The 18,839-nt window shown below is 36.9% G+C and overlaps 1 protein-coding gene across 3 annotated transcripts; it reads left to right on the forward strand.

Annotated features, from left to right (window-relative positions):
- Positions 1-1,133: 1,133 nt before the first annotated feature.
- On the forward strand, positions 1,134-16,033 carry LOC134804784 (sulfhydryl oxidase 1-like). 3 transcript variants are annotated; one of them, XM_063778023.1, is made up of 3 exons: positions 1,134-2,953; positions 9,853-9,903; positions 15,633-16,033. In XM_063778023.1, exons 1-2 carry the CDS (start codon positions 1,263-1,265, stop codon positions 9,893-9,895), a joined length of 1,734 nt encoding a protein of 577 aa, XP_063634093.1. In that variant the 5' UTR covers positions 1,134-1,262; the 3' UTR covers positions 9,896-9,903; positions 15,633-16,033. The 3 variants fall into 3 exon arrangements, with proteins under 3 accessions (XP_063634093.1, XP_063634092.1, XP_063634094.1); XM_063778022.1 differs by having other exon boundaries at positions 9,853-9,897; positions 15,630-16,033; XM_063778024.1 differs by lacking the exon at positions 9,853-9,903.
- The last annotated feature ends 2,806 nt before the right edge of the window (positions 16,034-18,839 follow it).

The following is an 18,839-nucleotide window of genomic DNA, read 5'->3' on the forward strand; positions in this document are numbered from 1 at the left end:
ATTAAAACCAGGCATATAGTTTTGCAACTGTGGGTTATATACACTATTTTGTTGCGCCACAACACAATCAACACCACAATCGAATGTTGCTGTCTCGGATGAACATTTAGAAAGGGAGCTAAGTCATCAGAGTTCTCAACATGTGTAACCATTAATTTTCATTTCGCCTCACTCGCTTCAGCCTGTTCTCGCCTTTGATTAGTTATTATAACTTCCGTTTTAGTCCACTGTCAGATGGAAGGCCCAGGTTCCCTTCTTTAAAACGCGCCTGGTATCATATAATCCTGAAAATAATAACAAGAGGTTTAGGGTGTGCTCAGAATAAAAATGGGTAGTAAATGTGACGGTTATTCTATTATTTCGAAATTCTTACCTGAAAAGTTTTCAGATGCAATGAAATCTTCGGATTTAAAATGTGCTGAACATATCTTTGAGGTTTTTTTTTGCTTTACGACGTACTACCGCTTCCCACAGCTTTCATACACTTTGGTCTTTCGGAAATGAATGATTCCCTTGATTTCTACAGCCAAATACGCAGCACTGATGCATTATTGTATTAACATATCTTGTAAGTATTAACCTTATTTTAAACTCAAATTATATTAATATATTTAGCAATTTTATTTTAATCCCGTTTTGAAAGACTTGTCAAAATTGTCAAAAAACTGTTTACTATATGGATCGGTCATGCCCTCTGGCTGAAGAACAATGCAGTAATATTCCCTATTTCTACTGGATTTGAAGAAATACCTAGATATGGTAACCCTGATATTGACAAGGTAATCTACTAAACTGAAGACTTATTATTGGACTGGACAATATATAAAACAAACTATTGAAGACAAATATACTGAAGACATATTTATTGGATTTGACTAATGGAAAAAAAAACGGAAGACTTTAGAACCAAAATGACTTATGAAAGTTAATTTCACCGAAGACTAGGCAGTATGGCCTTTGGTCTTAGCCTGTCCAGAAAGGACGAATAAAAAAAAATCAAACTAAACGTCAGTCACTTCAGTCAGCTAAGTTTCGCCTTGCTTGACGAATTGACTGTCGCCGTCGAAAGCGCTGAACACTTTTCTTTCCGTACCTAAATCGAACCATGACGTATTTAAATTTGCACAGATGAAGCCTATCAAATAGGACATTTCATTTACGGAGAGTTTAGTTGCTTGCCGGCTCGGCTGGTATCGGTTACTTGCCGGACAATTATGACATAGTTATTTATTGACTTTTTAGTGCAAATATAGGAAGTCAAAATGAACATCAGGCAATTACTTGTCGTATATTTCGCCGTTTTCTTAGGTTTAGTGAGTGGTGCAGTTATCGCTAACGACGACGATGTGGAAGAGCAGGGCTTGTATCGTAAGTCAGACAAAGTTGTTATACTAACTCAACGTAACTTTGAAAGAAAAGTATACGGCCAAAACAGAGCGCAAGTTGTGCAGTTCTATAATAGTTACTGCGGGCATTGTAGAGCTTTCTCGCCAAAGTTCAAAAGTTTGGCTGCTGAGATACAACCTTGGGAAAACATATTTAAATTAGCAGTTATGGATTGTTCTGAGGAGGAGAACAATGAAATATGCAGGCAATTTGAGATTATGGCGTATCCGTCCCTTCGATACATTCATGAAAATTATATTAAGGGCAATGCTAATGTTGGTGAGAAACTAAATGCCATTGATACAGCTGAAAAACTGAAATCTGAAATTGTACACAAAATGCAGCTAGAGCAAGCAATGGGACGTTTATCTTTTGTTCCTCCTCTCAGTATAGCCTCATACTCCAGTTTCACTGCAGCCCTTTCCGATGTGCCAAATTCTTTCATATACACATTCTTAGTGTTTGAGTCTGAGAACAGTACTGTGGGCTCCGAGCTCACTCTCGATATAAATGACTACACTAATATCAGAGTGAAAAGAGTGTATGACACTAGTGAGCTGGTTAGATTGGCAGGAGTGACTCATTTCCCAGGTCTAGTTGCAGTAAGAACTAATACATTAGAGGCTACCCCTCTAACACCTAAAAATCCTACAAAAGCTAATCTATTGAAGGCTGTCAATACATTTTTACAATCTAAAAATTATGTGTTTCCAATTCGCAACACACATACCAATGATGTTGATCGTGACCATAATGCCAACAAAATTATACATGACAGTTCTGACACAGTCTACTATAGTGACTTAGAGAAAACAATTAAAACATCTTTACACACAGAAATTACAAGATACAAAATATTGACTGGAGAACCGCTACGAGCTCTATTAAATTATTTGGATGTATTGCTCAGTTCATTTCCCTTCAGAGGTAATCTTCAGGAATACATTCAGGACTTAAGGAACAAACTTGCAACTAGAATTGAATGGGATGGTGCAGATATATTTGAAATGGTGAAGACGTTGGAGACAGTCCATGCACCCGTGTATGTTACTAACTTGGAATATGTCGGTTGCCGTGGTAGCCAACCAACATACCGCGGCTACACTTGTGGGCTGTGGACCTTGTTCCACACACTCACTGTCAATGCTGCCCTCAGACCTGGCAAGGAGGGACCCAAGGTACTGCAAGCTCTTCATGGTTATGTAAAACATTTCTTTGGATGCACAGAATGTGCACAGCATTTTCAAGCCATGGCAGCCAGGAATAAATTGTTTGATGTGAAAGAAAATGAGAAAGCTGTTTTGTGGTTGTGGATTTCCCATAATGAAGTGAACTTAAGATTGGCCGGTGATGTCACTGAGGACCCTGAGCATCCCAAGATACAGTTCCCAAGTGTGAGCAAGTGTCGTGAGTGCCGGCTCGCACGTGGCGCCTGGAACCTGCCTGCAGTGTACCAGTACCTGCAGACGGTGTACAGTTCTGGCAACATCAAGGACGTCGCCAGAAGGTCGGCCCTTGCTGCTCCGAGCCCGTTCTCCAACCTGGACCTCGGAATGCTAAGCCTCCTGTACATATTATCTTTTATTCTTCTTATTCTAGTAGTAAAATTTTTCCTTACTAAGCATTTTTACAGAAAACGTGCATACAGGCATGGACGGGGTAAAGTTTATATTATAACACAATGACTAGGTATTATATTAGTTACTTGTTTTTTAATAATATTGTTATCAAGTTAGTGAATGACACTTGTCATCATTTGTGTGTTATGTTTTCACATAAACATGATAATGGTGATATAACTATTGCATTGACACCAACCATCATCCATGTTATATTATTATGTCACACGGCATGTCACGTGTTTTTGTTAGACTACTTACATACTTCTGACTTATTAATTACTGTTTCAGCTATAACCACATTTAGATTTGCGCAGATCATTTATTGTCGTGAGTGTTAACAGTGCAGTGAGTTACCATCAGCATCACTAACTTCACTAAAAATGTATTTTAACTGTTCACATTTTACAGTCACAGCTTGGAACTTCTCAATTGATTCCTTAATTTTTTTTTATTTACATCATAAGGTAAGACCCGTTAATAAAACTTCTCGGAGAGCCTACCGCGAAACGCGAAAGATGTTTTGCCTCTCTGTCGCACTTGTAAATTCGTATGTAAGTGCGAAAAAGAGGCAAAACTTCATTCCTGGTTCTGGTCTGAACACTTCCACAGAGGTTCCGATTTAAGCACTGACTAATTCGAGCTTACGTACTTTTTGCCTATTAAATGAGTACGTATGTACTTTTTGAGTGTCTTGCAGTGCGAATTTACTTAGAAAATATGACCAATTCTTTCAAAAAGGGCTCATTTCTACTGCTTACAAAATTATACACATAACTGTCGTTCAATTGTTTTTCCAATAATGTCTATTTTATCAATTATCATTCCACTATGTTTAGGTACTTGATTGTGTTACTAATCTGAAATGTTGGATTAATTCTTAGAATAATTGATGCCAATTACAATTACATTTAGTATAGTATACAGTATGTAATAGAGTATTTTGGTCTTCCAAACAATCAGTCATTCAAATACTTACCTGCTTAGATTTTTTAAAATCTTTAACAGTTTTATAAGTCATGATTTACTTTTGTGCAGTAGAGTAGGTGTATAAGTAACTATATTTTTATGCAAACGGAATGTTTGAAAGCATACAAACGTTAACATCAACATAAACACATGCCAAAACGAAAGTTCTCTTCAGTTAACCTTTCCTTTCACTATTGAGTATCGTCAGTTTGGTTGCTTTTGATGTCACGTCTTCGGCGACTTCCTACATTGACTGATTAGCATTAATTAACGAGTAGCGAGAAGTGGCATGGTGGAGTACCTACTATGATAGCGTATCGACGGGATTCATACTATTCATCATTTCATTTCAAGCAGTATTTTCTAGAAAGGAATAGAGTACGAGTAAGTAGTTATTAGGCATGTCTTGGTGGAATCGGAGGATAGTGGATCGTTTTGAATACTTAAAGGCAAAGGATTCTTTCGTGCGTTTTTCGACACTAATTTGGACCCCATTATCCGTTTAAAAACACATTCGAATTCAAATCCTATCATATGGTGCATTACAGAAAAAAGGAACCCATTGCCACTTCACAAACTTGTAATACCTACTAACGGAAAAGATATTTCAGTTTGTTTTACAAGTTACAAGGGCCAAGGTCCCTGTAGATTCTAATTCGTACAAATTGATAGTAGATTACATTTACATGTAATCGCTGGTACGCTGGTGGCCTAGCGGTAAGAGCGTGAGACTTTCAATCCGAAGGTCGCGGGTTCAAACCCCGGGAGGAAGATGAGTAGATTACATTTATTTACATATAACCGTTACTTTTTAGACAACTCCAACAGTGCTGAGCTAATAATAAGCGTGTTAATAATTGTATCCAAAATGTTACAAGACTGGTTTATAGAGAGAAATGTATAAATTAGGTATAAATATTAGGTAATAGGAGGTACAACTCCTAACGGTCTCTTATAAAGCATAATTGTATACATTAAATAAGCCTCTGCGTATGTACATCACATGCTTGTAGTATTATAACTTACTAGCTTTTGCCCGCGACTTCGTCTGCGTGGAGTTAGTAATTTGGGTAGGTTATTTTTAGGGTTCCGTACCCAAAGGGTAAAACGGGACCCTATTACTAAGACTTCGCTGTCCGTCCGTCCGTCCGTCCGTCCGTCCGTCCGTCTGTCACCAGGCTGTATCTCACGAACCGTGATAGCTAGACAGTTGAAATTTTCACAGATGATGTATTTCTGTTGCCGCTATAACAATAATACTAAAAACAGAATAAAATAAAGATTTAAATGGGGCTCCCATACAACAAACGTGATTTTTGACCAAAGTTAAGCAACGTCGGGAGTGGTCAGTACTTGGATGGGTGACCGTTTTTTTTTTGCTTTTTTTTCGTTTTTTTTTTTTTTTGCATTATGGTACGGAACCCTTCGTGCGCGAGTCCGACTCGCACTTGCCCGGTTTTTTTTATCCAATCTGCTTTTTATCGATTCCCCATACAACCTTCCACCACCCTTTTCACCTGCTTAAAGGGTGATTTCTGTGATAAAATCTACCCTATGTCCTTCCTCGGGCCTAAAACTATCTCCATACCAAATTTCAACAAAATCGGTTCAGCGGTTTAAGCGTGAAGAGGTAACAGACAGACAGACAGACACACTTTCGCATTTATAATATTAGTATGGATAACAAAGCTAAATTATTTATAAATAATACATATTTACCTTTTTGAAACACCTACACCACTTTGTAGGCTACCTTCACGTGATATCGATGGATTTCCAAATAACTCCGAATTCGCCAATAGCCGCCACCTGGTCAGGAAACCATCCCTTGCGAGTTCTGTTGCAGGTACACTTGGTTGAAGGGCGGTATTTTTACACGACTGCCCAAAAAAAGGAGTGTATTGGGTACTTTCATTAGGTTATCGAAATGTACCTATCGCAATAAACGGCCAAGTGCTTATCCGACAACGCGCAATATAGGGCTAATTATATTTCTTCTATATGAAGCAAAAATACTATATATATGTAAAAGCTGACTGAATTTCCGTTCTTTTACTTTCATTGTTCTCAAATGTATATACATTCATATTAACTTGTCTCAATTATTAAAACTCCAAACACAATTAGGTGGCGTTGTTTTATCACAGAGTTCCTATGGCCACCTCCTGTCTCCATCATCAGATCAGCTCGATGGTACCATAATATCGCATTGTCACCTGACTTACGCACATCTCGACGACTTATATTTATAAGTATCCAAAATATACATATTTATGTATGCAAATTTTCAGCTTCATCGGAAACCGGGAAGCGGGTTAAAGGGTCTAGCAGGCTAAGCTAACAAGATTGGCCCCCGCAAGGGATTTGGTTGTAATTTGAGGTGCAGTAGTGGCAGGTCCTAAGAACACTGTATGCATAATATCGGCCTTCGATCTTCTTTTGTTCCAGACTTATCCACGAAAATGTCAAAATATCAAGGTCATTTTTAAACGGTTATTTCAGCTAAACCAAGCAAGCGAGAGTAACCAAATAAATTCAGAATGAAGGAGCATAAAATGGGTTTATAATGCATATTTTTACAGACATTCATTTCCTTGAGCTTGGATGAAAAAAAAGTTTTTGTTTTTCGCTTCTATTTTGTGCCACTTCTCGCGGAGACACAACTATCAAAAAAATTACTTGATAAGCCGCAATTGTCAACTACGTACACATATTAAAACATTTTGAAAAATCATGGTGCGTCATGTCAAAAAAAACATTGAAAAATTACCTTGATATTTTGACATTTTCGTGGATAAGTCTGGAACAAAAAAAGATCGAAGGGTGATATTATGCATACAGTGTTCTTAGGACCTGCCACTACTGCACCTCAAATTACAACCAAATCCCTTGCGGGGGCCAATCTTGTTAGCTTAGCCTGCAAGACCCTTTAACTTGCAAGATTTGATCACAGACCCACACACAGACAGACAACGGGACAGGTGATGCTCAAATAGTTTCTTTTTTTACAATTTTAAACCTATTTTTTTGTTTACTTACTTACTCCTCTGGCGCAGCGACCCAAAGTGCGTCTTGGCCTCCAACACGCCTCCTCGCCACCGATCCCGGTCCTGTGCAGTTTCTCGCCACAGTGTTCAACATAGAGCTCGCGCAGATCCTATTTTTTGGCTATAGTGTAAATAAACCCGCACCCAAAACCCTGGGGTAGGTATACCTACTTATCTTGTCATCTAAAATGCTTACATGTCGCATGTCGTCTTTTAAAGCTGCTGGTTGTTATATATCTGCCTAATGCAAAGTTTTCGTGAAGGTATATGAATACTTTGTCAAAGTGTATTTACTACTATCCACAGTCGTTTGCCATTTCAACTCGGCAAAGTATATTGTTTTTATTGACCCTGCAGGTGTCGATGATCAAATAAATTACGACGCCATTGTTCTTGCTCATGGGCGTGGGCGCCCATTATATTATATGGTGACGTCAGCCACACTTTTCTCCAAGATAAACTAAGCTCTATATTCATCGATGAATACTTGATTCACTCAATCTTTGACATTTCGTCATAAAGGGACTTTAGGATAAAACTGATGAAAACTTCTGAAAGCGAGTTTTTCGCAGTCCCCTTCCTAACAGCGATTACTGACCCCACGATACAGCTATGTACGATATTTAGATCCACGTTCTACGATAATCATTGTTTTTCTCAAGATGTATTAAATACCTTAAAATATCATAAGTACCTACTTAAATCTGTGAATGACCTAAGATATCAACGGGATTAATATTTCACTGTTTTTATTCACTTTATTTATTTTAATAATATTATTTATTATTTACTTAATCATATTAAAGTAAATTATTTATAATAATATTAAATCCTGTAAATTACAGGCGTGCCTATTTGATTCTTCGTTACTCAAAATCGTGGGACGTACAGACCTAGAGGTAGTTGTTCTGCTGTGCTAACCCGATATCGCGTCGAAGGCAGTTGAAGGCTTAAAGGTCGTGTAAACATGTTTTTGCCAAATTGGCGCAATCGATGTCTTAGAATTCTTAGACCAAAGAGAATATAATCAATACGTTCTTAATAGACCTTTACAGGTTGATCCATGATTCATAAAAAAAGTAACACGTCAGTGTGGTCAGTGCACGCAGCATCTATGTTACCTTGCAACCTTGTACTCGGGGTTTACCTACCTACTCAGGCTATTTCGAATCATTTTCCTACTATTGGATATTCCATTTCATATAAAAACGGAGTGTACAACTAAGGTTTTGCTAGGCTGACGTGTGTAGCTTGTTTAGATGTAGGTACTAATATGACAACTACCCGGGTTGTAGGATGACCGACTTGCAGAGACGTCTTGCAGGGAATTTCCCCTTCTAAAAACATCGTGTTTTATTGTTTTTTCAATTTTACGTTGTGAATAAATACTAAACGGTTTACAATGACCTAACTAAACAACGTCATATTAAATTTAGCCCAATTTATTTTATTCCCGTCCATTCATAAGTTCAATACTCTCTATTATCATATCTGTATCATATAGTCCACTAATACGTAAACAATGTTATTTTCCTGAAACATATCAATTGCTAGTATAAGGCTAGGTTAGCGCATATGTTAAGGAATTATATAGATGTATTATAGTAATATATTCGTAAAGATTAACATTATAAAATAACATAAATAAATATTTTGTATTAACTTAGAAGAGATTACGGATCGGTTGCCGGAGATTAGTTACCATGGGTGAGTTTTACTGTATGTAAGCATTTTACCTATAATATGACCAACGTTACGCTGCGGGTATTCAACAAATCATAATTATTTGACTACGCGTGAAAAATCCCATAACATAATGCAATTCTAATAACATTATTGATATTATTTGAATATGTACCTACGGTATACTGACAACCATTGATGTTAATAAAATACTTATACATTAGAAGGGTTCATTCCCCAAAAAAATGTTTTTATCCTCAGTAACTTATATTTTTTTAAATATATACAGGGCGTCTTACGGCTTTGCCACATGGAGGGAAAGTACCTTGAATATTGCAGATGGAACATTTTACTGAAAGAAGACAGTATTTTAATTTAAGAAACAATTTAAACTGCATTCATAGATTTTTAAATAATTACAAGGTTGAACCGGGAATCAAACCCGCTAACACAAGAAAAAAAATATCCTGTAGCTTTATCATACCGATCGAAAGGCTTCATCATAAGGATTATTTTTTGCTAAATAACATAGTGTCAGAAATAAAAGGAAGACCATGAATTTTAACATTTGATGTGAAATTTAGCGAAATAATCAAAAGAGTGCGTCTTTGTATTCAACAGAATGGGACTCATTTCGAGCATAATTGTTAAATTAAATTGATTAATTTTGAATTAAAAATGTTAGAATTCATGGTCTTTCTTTTATTTCTGACACTATGTTATTTAGCAAAAAATAATCCTTACGATGAAGCCTTTCGATCGGTATGATAAAGCTACGGGGTATTTTTTTTTCTCGTGTAGCGGGTTCGATTGCCGGTTCAACCATATAATTATTTAAAAATCTATGAATGCAGTTTAAATTGTTTTTTAAATTAAAATAATGTCTTCTTTAAGTAAAATGTTCCATCTACAATATTCAGGGTACTTTCCCTCCATGTGGCATAGCCGTGGGACGCCCTAACTAATAAAATAACATTATTAATTCCATCTACAAATATAAATCGTTTTCCTTTGATATTTGTTAAATAGCATGTCGACCGTTTTGAAAATCGAATTATTAAACAGTGGTCAATTAGCATACGTTGTTTTAATTGTTTAGAAGTTGGATCTCCCTGTGTTTGTATAGTAACTAGAATTTTTGTATACAGCATGATTGTTCCAGTGTTGGTGGAAAGAGGGCTGATAAGCTAGCGCAGAAGGTCAGTTGAAGGATTCCGTTGTATGTGTATCGTGGTATTCGTGGTGGCGGTTGGTGGCGGTGGTATTAACTTAATTCTAGTCACTTTGGATACAAATATTTATTTTCGGAAGTTAAAAAGATCTAGTATAATTTGAATATAGCTCTTTGTAATGAATTAGGCTACTAAATCTTACATATAAAATAATATATGTGAATACTGTTTGGTAACATTTAAAATTGAAATGTCGAGTAGAGTTGGTGAGCTGTCCCAAAGCTCGTATCGTCCACAACTATAAGCCTGGTATAGAACCTTCCTGTAGGTACCAAAGTACTAATTACTAACAAGTAGTAAATAGTAACCTACGTGTTGCAGAAATGGGGTGATGCAACATGTTATTTGAATTTTCGCTTTCGATCTCCTTAGGGAATGTATTCCGGGATAGTAAAGTATTCTAGTCATTTTCCAGTTTATAAACTACATACTAGCTTCTGCCCGCAACTTCGTCTGCAGAGATGATTTCCATCATAAAGACTATTCATGTCCTTCCCCGGAACTCAAAATCTCTTTCCCATACCTAAGTATATTATAATTATTCAATTTCATTTAGGTAATACATATATACTTTTGCACCCTATTAATTGAGCGTGTAATTTAATTACGTTTAAATTAGGGTTACCAGATCGGATTTCCTGTTTTACGGGTCGACTACTACTTTAAATATGCGGGATACCTACCTACTGGGTTAAATTAACGGGACAAGTAATAAGTAGCTTATTTGTTTGTTGTCAGCTTAAACATACATATAATTACCTACATATATAACATCTAATCTTAAATCTACTTTAAAATTAAATTATGGGGCAATGCCTACCTTAAAATTCCATCGACTTTAATAATATAGGTAGGTAAAGCCTGACCAGGAAAATATGATCATTGTCAAAAGGGCGCTATTATTCTCATTTATATGGCAACAGTTCAGTATAGTCTGAACAATGTGGATTGGCAACGCGTTATTTTGACTTACATACTTTTATTCACTCTAATCATAATCAGAATCCAAATATTCGGTGTTCACATTTTTTTATTGTCGGTTTTTACCGTATAAAATTCATGTATTTTCTTACGCGTCACACATATGTCGAAATTACCTTACATAGGGTCTGCTACATTGTCAATGAACAAAATTGATCGTCTCTAAAGTCCATAGCAAAGAGAATAGAGTGTATAGCGAGTTATTGTCATAGTAAATTTTGTAGTCACTGTAAATTTATTGCCATCTATCGACACAAGATTAAAACTAAAAATGAAAATGTATGTTATGTATAGTAAATATTTTTCAAACACATCTTTGTTACTGTACTTAAGTATTTCCTCGCTTGTATAACATAACACTACAATAACCAAGTCGTAATAACCAGACTATAATGACATTTTGATTTGTTTACCTGTCAGCTCTGATGTTAATTTGGAAATGTTTCGTAGCGAAATAGTTTAATTTCCCGAACAGTTCTTTTCCAGCAGTTTATTATTTACATTATCTACAATGTTTCGCTCATAGTTTTGGCCATTAATTTTTTGTCATATATTATTTAATATGCAACACTTAAGTATTATTCAAGTAAACCGCCACAATGACACTGACAACAGTGACAACTTATCATTAAAATTATTGCCAGTGTAAGAAATTAGTTCCAATGAAATTCCGCAACATGGCGCATGATCATATATTCCTGGTCATGTAATTACGGCTGCCCTATCTTAAACTCAACTCTGGCTACGAACCCTGGCGACAGAAATCTCAAAATAATGCCCATCCTGTTTCACAGTGGTTAAAAAACGCAACCAACGTAGTGGTTATATTCTCTTTGAACGCACCTACCTAGGTTACTTGATTAGCAGTGATCGGACAAATCATCGCAAAACCATCAAAAATCATTTATATCTCAAAATATGACAAGATTTATTAAGCTCATATTATGTACACAGTATCTTTATAAAATTTCCAGATTATACTCAAAAACTGCAGTTCAAAATTGTAAAAATAATTGTATCATGTTCCATACTATATTTATTTTTGCGATTAATTGTCCGAACTCTGTATAATTAGTATACAGATATACATATATATTTTTTTAGCCAAAAGCCCCTTGGTTAGGTAAGGAAATTGTACAACATTTATAATCGAAAGATTAAACACACTAAATAACGAAAAAAAGTAGGTAATTACCTATGGTCAAACTAATAAGACACGGATAATGTTCAGATTATTAAAATTCGCTTTCCCTCTTATTGTTAACGGATAAAGTCTAGAAGTGCATGTTACTCGGGATCAACCACGAACGCTTAATTACGGCTGCAGAACAAATGCTTTACGTGCATAACGATATGGACTTAATTAGTTCCAAAATGCGAATTTATTATGAGGTTCATGTTTATAAAACATTCCTCGAACAGTATCGGATTGGCCCTACATGAAACAAACTCGTTAATTGGATCCATTAAATTGGAACATAATTATAGGTACTTACATTCTATCAGAGCCATGGAAGGTGTTACATGATTCTTAGTAATTATTTATTCCACCAGAGAATAAAACATTTCAGGTTTAATGTAAAAAGCATAATCCAAAATAAATATTTTGCTTTCGATATTCCAATGTTATTATACAGGTTTAAGTTTGTACTCAAATTATGCGGATCGACCCTCTGAAATTTCTAAAGTTATGGTGTATCAGGGCTATAACCGCGAAAATCGAGGTTCCCAAATTGCGGGCTTTTTTCTCTGTCACTCTAATTACGCCTTCATTGGAGTAAAAGAGAAAGATCCACGCAATTTGCGAATTTCGGTTTTCGCGGTAGCCCCTCAGATCCGTAATGACGTCGTCGACTATACCTATTTTTATTGCTTAGCTACTACAGACACCGGCACGCTTACGCTCCGACTAACCCGGGTGCTTCATTGCCATAACTATGTACTTATTCGCTTTGTAGATTGATGATCGGAAATTATAATGGACTATGGTGAGGTTTTCTTTTCAGGTAGTATACATGTCGTAGTCAGATCGTATAATCCGCCGTATTACATTACGGCTAGCCGTTTTCAAAAACAGGGGCGTTCAATCCGGCTAATCGTTAAACCGCCACATTTCAAAACGCCCCTGTTTTTGAAAACGGCTAGCCGTAATGTAATACGGCGGATTATACGATCCGACTGCGACATACATATAACTATACATAATCACTGAAATATAAACTATTTTAAGATACCTAGGTACAGTCACCGCATGAGATTTTTATGCGATTTGGGGTTCTTGCTAAATTGGTAATTCTATAGCGTAAGTATTGAACGACCAGCTAGGACCCTAAAAGACGCAAAAATCGCGGAGCGTGATGGTACCTATTTATTTGGGGCTTTCCAAACAGGAGAGTCCTTATGCTTCATGTACAATAAGGTCCTTTCCATCTGAAATTCCTACAGAAATTCTGATAAAACGGTCCTTATTGCACATGAAGCATAAGGCCCTTCTCACAGAGAAACAATTGTTGAAGACCACAATTTAACTAAATTAAATATAAGTACCTACTTATCGTGTAAATTCGTTTTGTCGCAAATGTATGTATAAGTATTTATATAGGTAAGGAGAAATTGATGCGGTAAATTCCGTCATAGGTCAAAATCCGTACATAATATTTGATTACTAGGACTAAAAGCAATTATTGCTGCTTTGTCGATGAAATTATCAATTGCGTATTTATAATTGTACTATTGACAACATACAAACTCACTTCGTCAATAAATATCACCTAAAATTGCTCTCATTTTAAAACAAGCTAAAATAACATGAAACTGGGCATGAACATTGAAGTAACATATGTATAGGTGTCTATGACTGTTATTAGTTTTTGTTGCTATTTGTATCTAATACAAATAAAATTCGTTCAAATAATTCCCTACCTACCTATTTTAAACAAACCTAAAGTATAAATCAACAATAATTGACATGGTTCCATGAGTTCCATCATGGCACGTTGTATTATATTTCGCTGAGTATATATATAGTATAGGTGAAGCGAAAGATCAGTTATTGCACCCAGTTTCTTACGAAAGTGTTGAATTCAGAATTTTATTGTCAATGGCAGAAGGTACAGTCAGCTGTAGAGACCCCCCTGCATAGACTGTTTGTATGCAGGGGGGTCAACTGTCTTGGCATCTGACTGTACCTTCTGCCATTCACAATAAAATTCTAAAAAACGACATGTGCTACGCTTGCAGAGATACGACCTTTACAAGCAAAGTAGTGTACGCGGCTATTGTCACGTCACCGCTACATAACGAGAATAAAGTGTAAGATTTAATTTCGATATAACACCGTGTTTTTATTGTATTCCGTTAACTTCAGGGTTCGGGGTATGGTTAAGTACGTAAGAAAACAAAATAGCATAGATAGGTAATTTAAAAAAAACATTTTCATTTTGTTATTAACAGTGATCGTACATTTTCCAGCATTTTTAGTGCAGCAGAGTGGTGTTAACGGAATTGGTATAGATAATTTCAACTGAAATAGTAAATTAAGGTTAATATTAACGTAATTAACGCTAATTAATCATTAGTCTACTTCTCCACCAACACTCTACTGTCGGCGGTCAGAGAGTGGGACGCCAGTCCGCTGCACGAGCGATGGAGGGCCTACCACAAGCCTGTCGTATCGGGGTCGGGGTGACCCGAGACTCCGGTCCTTATAATTAATTGTTGTGTTTGTGTACGTCTTTAATCTAATTTAATTTAATCATAATATTTTATTATGTAATTAGTTTTAAATGTTTTAATCACATATGGATTCACATTCTGGAATAAATTAATTTCATTCATTCATTCATTCATTCATTCATTCATTCATTTCATTCATTCATTCATTAGGGTTGAAATTATTTATACAAATTCCGTTAATACCACTCCGCTGCACCAAATCGATTCGCGTGGTGTTAACGGAATGGGTATAGATAATTTTAACTGAAATGGTAAATTAAGGTTAATATCAACGTAATAAACGCTAATTAATCATTTTAGGGTTGAAATTATTTATACCAATTCAGTTAACAACACTTCTTGCACCAAAAATGCTGGAAAATGTAAGATCACTGGTTATTAAATGTTGCAAATAGCGTCGTTGTAACATTACATTTAACTCAACCAAACAATTGAAAACTGTAACATATGTCAATGTCATTTCGAACATTGATTGTCCGAGATTTGGAGATAGTAAGTGTAGGTACCTACTTAAGTTTAGTAGCAAATGAATGAACTCATACCAAACCCTAATCAATATGTACCTAAACAAGCCCTAAGCAAGTGCACACGCTCATAAGTAGGTGCCTTAAAAGAAAAAAAAAAATTATCTCCGAAATGGAGTTAATTAGAATACCGGTGTCTTTGAGAAAGTTACTTGATTTAAGATTGATGCACCCTCGAAATTAATGAAAACAATAAAAACACGTTGTCTTTACGTGCAACTCATATCTATCATTCCGTTTATCGGTCTGTTTACAACACAAGTGAGGTATTATTTAATTAACCGGCATCGCAACAGGCCCAACAGGGCATGTAACACTATTTTCTAAACATTAATTACTTAGAATGTATTTCATGGAATAACAAAATCTGGAAGTTCTTGAACAGCAACTAAAGATAGCTCAAGTTTTTTACTTAAATAATTTCGTGTAATAATTAATATCCTCTTTAATTTCCAGGTACTTGCCATAATAAATCGGATCTCGAAGATGACGTAGCACAAACATCACTAGATACGCCCAGTTTTATTCTCATTCCAATTAGGTACATTAATATAATATACATAAATATCATGAAACAAATAAATTGCTAATGTGAATTCGTATTTTAAGATAAGTTAGGTACCTACCTATATTAATGCGGCTTCGTTGATAGGCAGAATATATGATAGCGCTTTTAATGTTCCAGTTAAATTTAAACTAGGTCTACCTATTAAATTAACTTTTTATTAGTATCTTTACTTACAAATAAGGCAAGCCGTTTACTTTAGCATGTCAAAGGAAAGTGATTTATTCCTAAGTCGTACTAATAGCGTAACCATTTGGGCATGTCGTTAAATAAATGTATAACTATTACACAAGGTTGTTTTATTTTTATTCTTTTTATTTTTATCGTTTTTAATTATTACGAGTGATAGTTATGGGAAAAAGCGATAACAGGGATAAACGCCATACCAAACTCACTGTAAAGTGGCCCTACAACGAAATTTTTGAGTACTTAGGTACCTAATATACATTGGCCCTTGCTAAATTCACGTGGGCCAAAGCTTGCATATTTTGACTAAGTATATGTATGTTCACACGGCTCTTTCTAAATTCACTATTTTGGCTGCTGCCGCTGTCACAGTCTTTGGTTCTCCCGCTTCCTTCCTGCGGGCCGGATAGGAAGGGTTTCGAGCAGGGATGTTGCGGATGCAGATTTTTGACATCCGCGGATGCGTAGGCGGATATTTAAAGCCTCACATCCGCGGATGCGGATGCGGATGTCAAGATTTGGTACTTAAAAAACGTCAAATATTACATTTTTAGCATTTTTTATTTAAAAAATACGAAACGTTTAGTATTTGAGCACGAATATAGGTGCGTTTTATTTAATAAACAGTAACTTGGTCGAATATATAATGCGAAGAGCCCTAGAGGACTGGGAGGGAGGCATCTCAATAGGTGGTCACAAGATCAGTAACCTTCGCTATGCAGACGACACAACATTATTTGCTTCTTCAGAACAAGAACTAGCCAAATTGTTTAGGAGGGTAGAGCGTGAAAGCAAAATGGTAGGGTTCTCGGTTAACAAATCGAAGACCAAAATCATGGTCATTGATCGAGCTGGGTTGCTGGTACGGACTGGTGAACTGTCGGACCTCGAATGTGTAAAAGAGTTTGTCTATATACCTGGGCTCACTCATCAGCAATGAGGGCGGCTGTGAGAAAGAAATTCGAAGACGCGCACAGATGGCAAAAGGCGCCATGAGCAAATTGAACACAATTTGGCGGAACAGAAACATCTCCAATGACATCAAGATGAGACTTGTGCGGTCTTTAGTCTTTTCAATTTTTCTCTACGGCTCGGAGTCGTGGTCAATACGGGCAATAGACAGGAAAAGAATTGAGGCATTTGAGATGTGTGGTGTTGGAGGAGAATGTTGCGCATACTTACCGTGGACAGCAAAACGAAGTAACAAATCCATTCTCAACCAACTCAGGATCAAATCCAGACTGTCCACAATCTGTTACCAACGAGTCCTGGGCTATTTTGGACATATTGCTCGAAGACAGCCAGGTAACCTAGATAAACTGGTTGTTGTTGGAAAAGTGGATGGCAAGAGGCCGAGAGGACGGTCACCCACCCGTTGGTCCGATCAAATAAGGAACATAACAGGACTTACTGTCACTACTGCCCTTAGACAAGCCGAAGACAGGGTGAAATGGAAGCAGCTCGTCGAGGCCTCGGTGAAGGCATTTCAGGACAGGCACGACCTTCAGTAATGAAGAACACGAAGAAGAAGAACTTGGCCGAGTGCCGACTTTTCGGGATCTATACGATTTCGTTATATATAATGACGAAATTACCTAGCACTTACGCCGGCGGCGCCGCCGCTAATATGTTCCTGTTAACCGACTTGGTCGACATCCCAGGTAGCAAACTTTCGTCGTAACGACGTCCATTCACGGTCATTTCAGACGTAAATGACGTCGCTACTTTCGTCGTACAGACGTACTAAATGACGAACATATGTCATAGCCTCACGACGTCTTATAGGACGTCTAATAGTAACGTAATATGGACGTCTTCCAACGTCGTTGGTAGGACGTCCAATAGTAACGTAATATGGACGTCTTCCAACGTCGTTGGTAGGACGTCCAATAGTAACGTAATATGGACGTGTTCTAACGTCGTTAGTAGGACGTGTTTTAGTAACGTAATATGGACGTCTTCCAACGTCGTTGGTAGAACGTCTAACAGTAACGTTATATGGACGTCTTCCAACGTCGTTGGTAGGACGTCTAATAGTAACGTTATATGGACGTCTTCCAACGTCGTTGGTAGGACGTCTTTTAGTAACGTAATATGGACGTCTTCCAACGTCGTTGGTAGAACGTTTTTTAGTAACGTAATATGGACCCGATGTCGTCAGGCCGTGGTTGACGTCGGCACTGCACTCGGCAGCACCCGCACTGTGCCGGACGGCGCCCTCTGCCGTCGGATCCTAGAACCGAATAGCCAACTATCCGGTTCGAAGGACCATGTACGAGGTCCAAAAATAACACTCTGTATAAAACCACCACTTTATTACACTACTGTACACTGTCTACAACATTCACTATTGCTTTTGAATTGACCTTTTTTTTTAACATAGAAATCTGAGTCGGCCGGAAAAATCCGGCCCTATTTCTCATTACCCTAAAACCGAATTGACGACGTATTGTTCCTCGAACCTTATATATAAACCCGGAAAAATCTTAACACCGCGTTGTAGAACAGACGCGTTGGGAACAAAGTGCCATCTCTTGACTTATTTGGTAATTAATAATGATTGTGACCAAAAAGGTAAGTACGTCCTGATAGTGACCCCAAATAGACGTTAGTGAAACGTCATGTTTGTGACCAAAAAGGTACGTACTGATAGTGACCCCAAATAGACGTCAGTGGAACGTCATGTTTGTGACCAAAAAGGTACGTCCTGATAGTGACCCCAAATAGACGTCAGTAAAACGTCGTATTCGTACCAAAAAGGCACGTCCTGATATAGACCCAAAATTTACGTTAGTGAAACGTCATGTTTGTAACCAAAAAGGTACGTCCTGATAGTGACCCCAAATAGACGTCAGTGGAACGTCATGTTTGTGACCAAAAAGGTACGTCCTGATAGTGACCCCAAATAGACG

This window comes from Cydia splendana, chromosome Z, assembly GCF_910591565.1.
Source record: "Cydia splendana chromosome Z, ilCydSple1.2, whole genome shotgun sequence".
Classification (NCBI taxonomy): Eukaryota; Metazoa; Arthropoda; class Insecta; order Lepidoptera; family Tortricidae; genus Cydia; species Cydia splendana.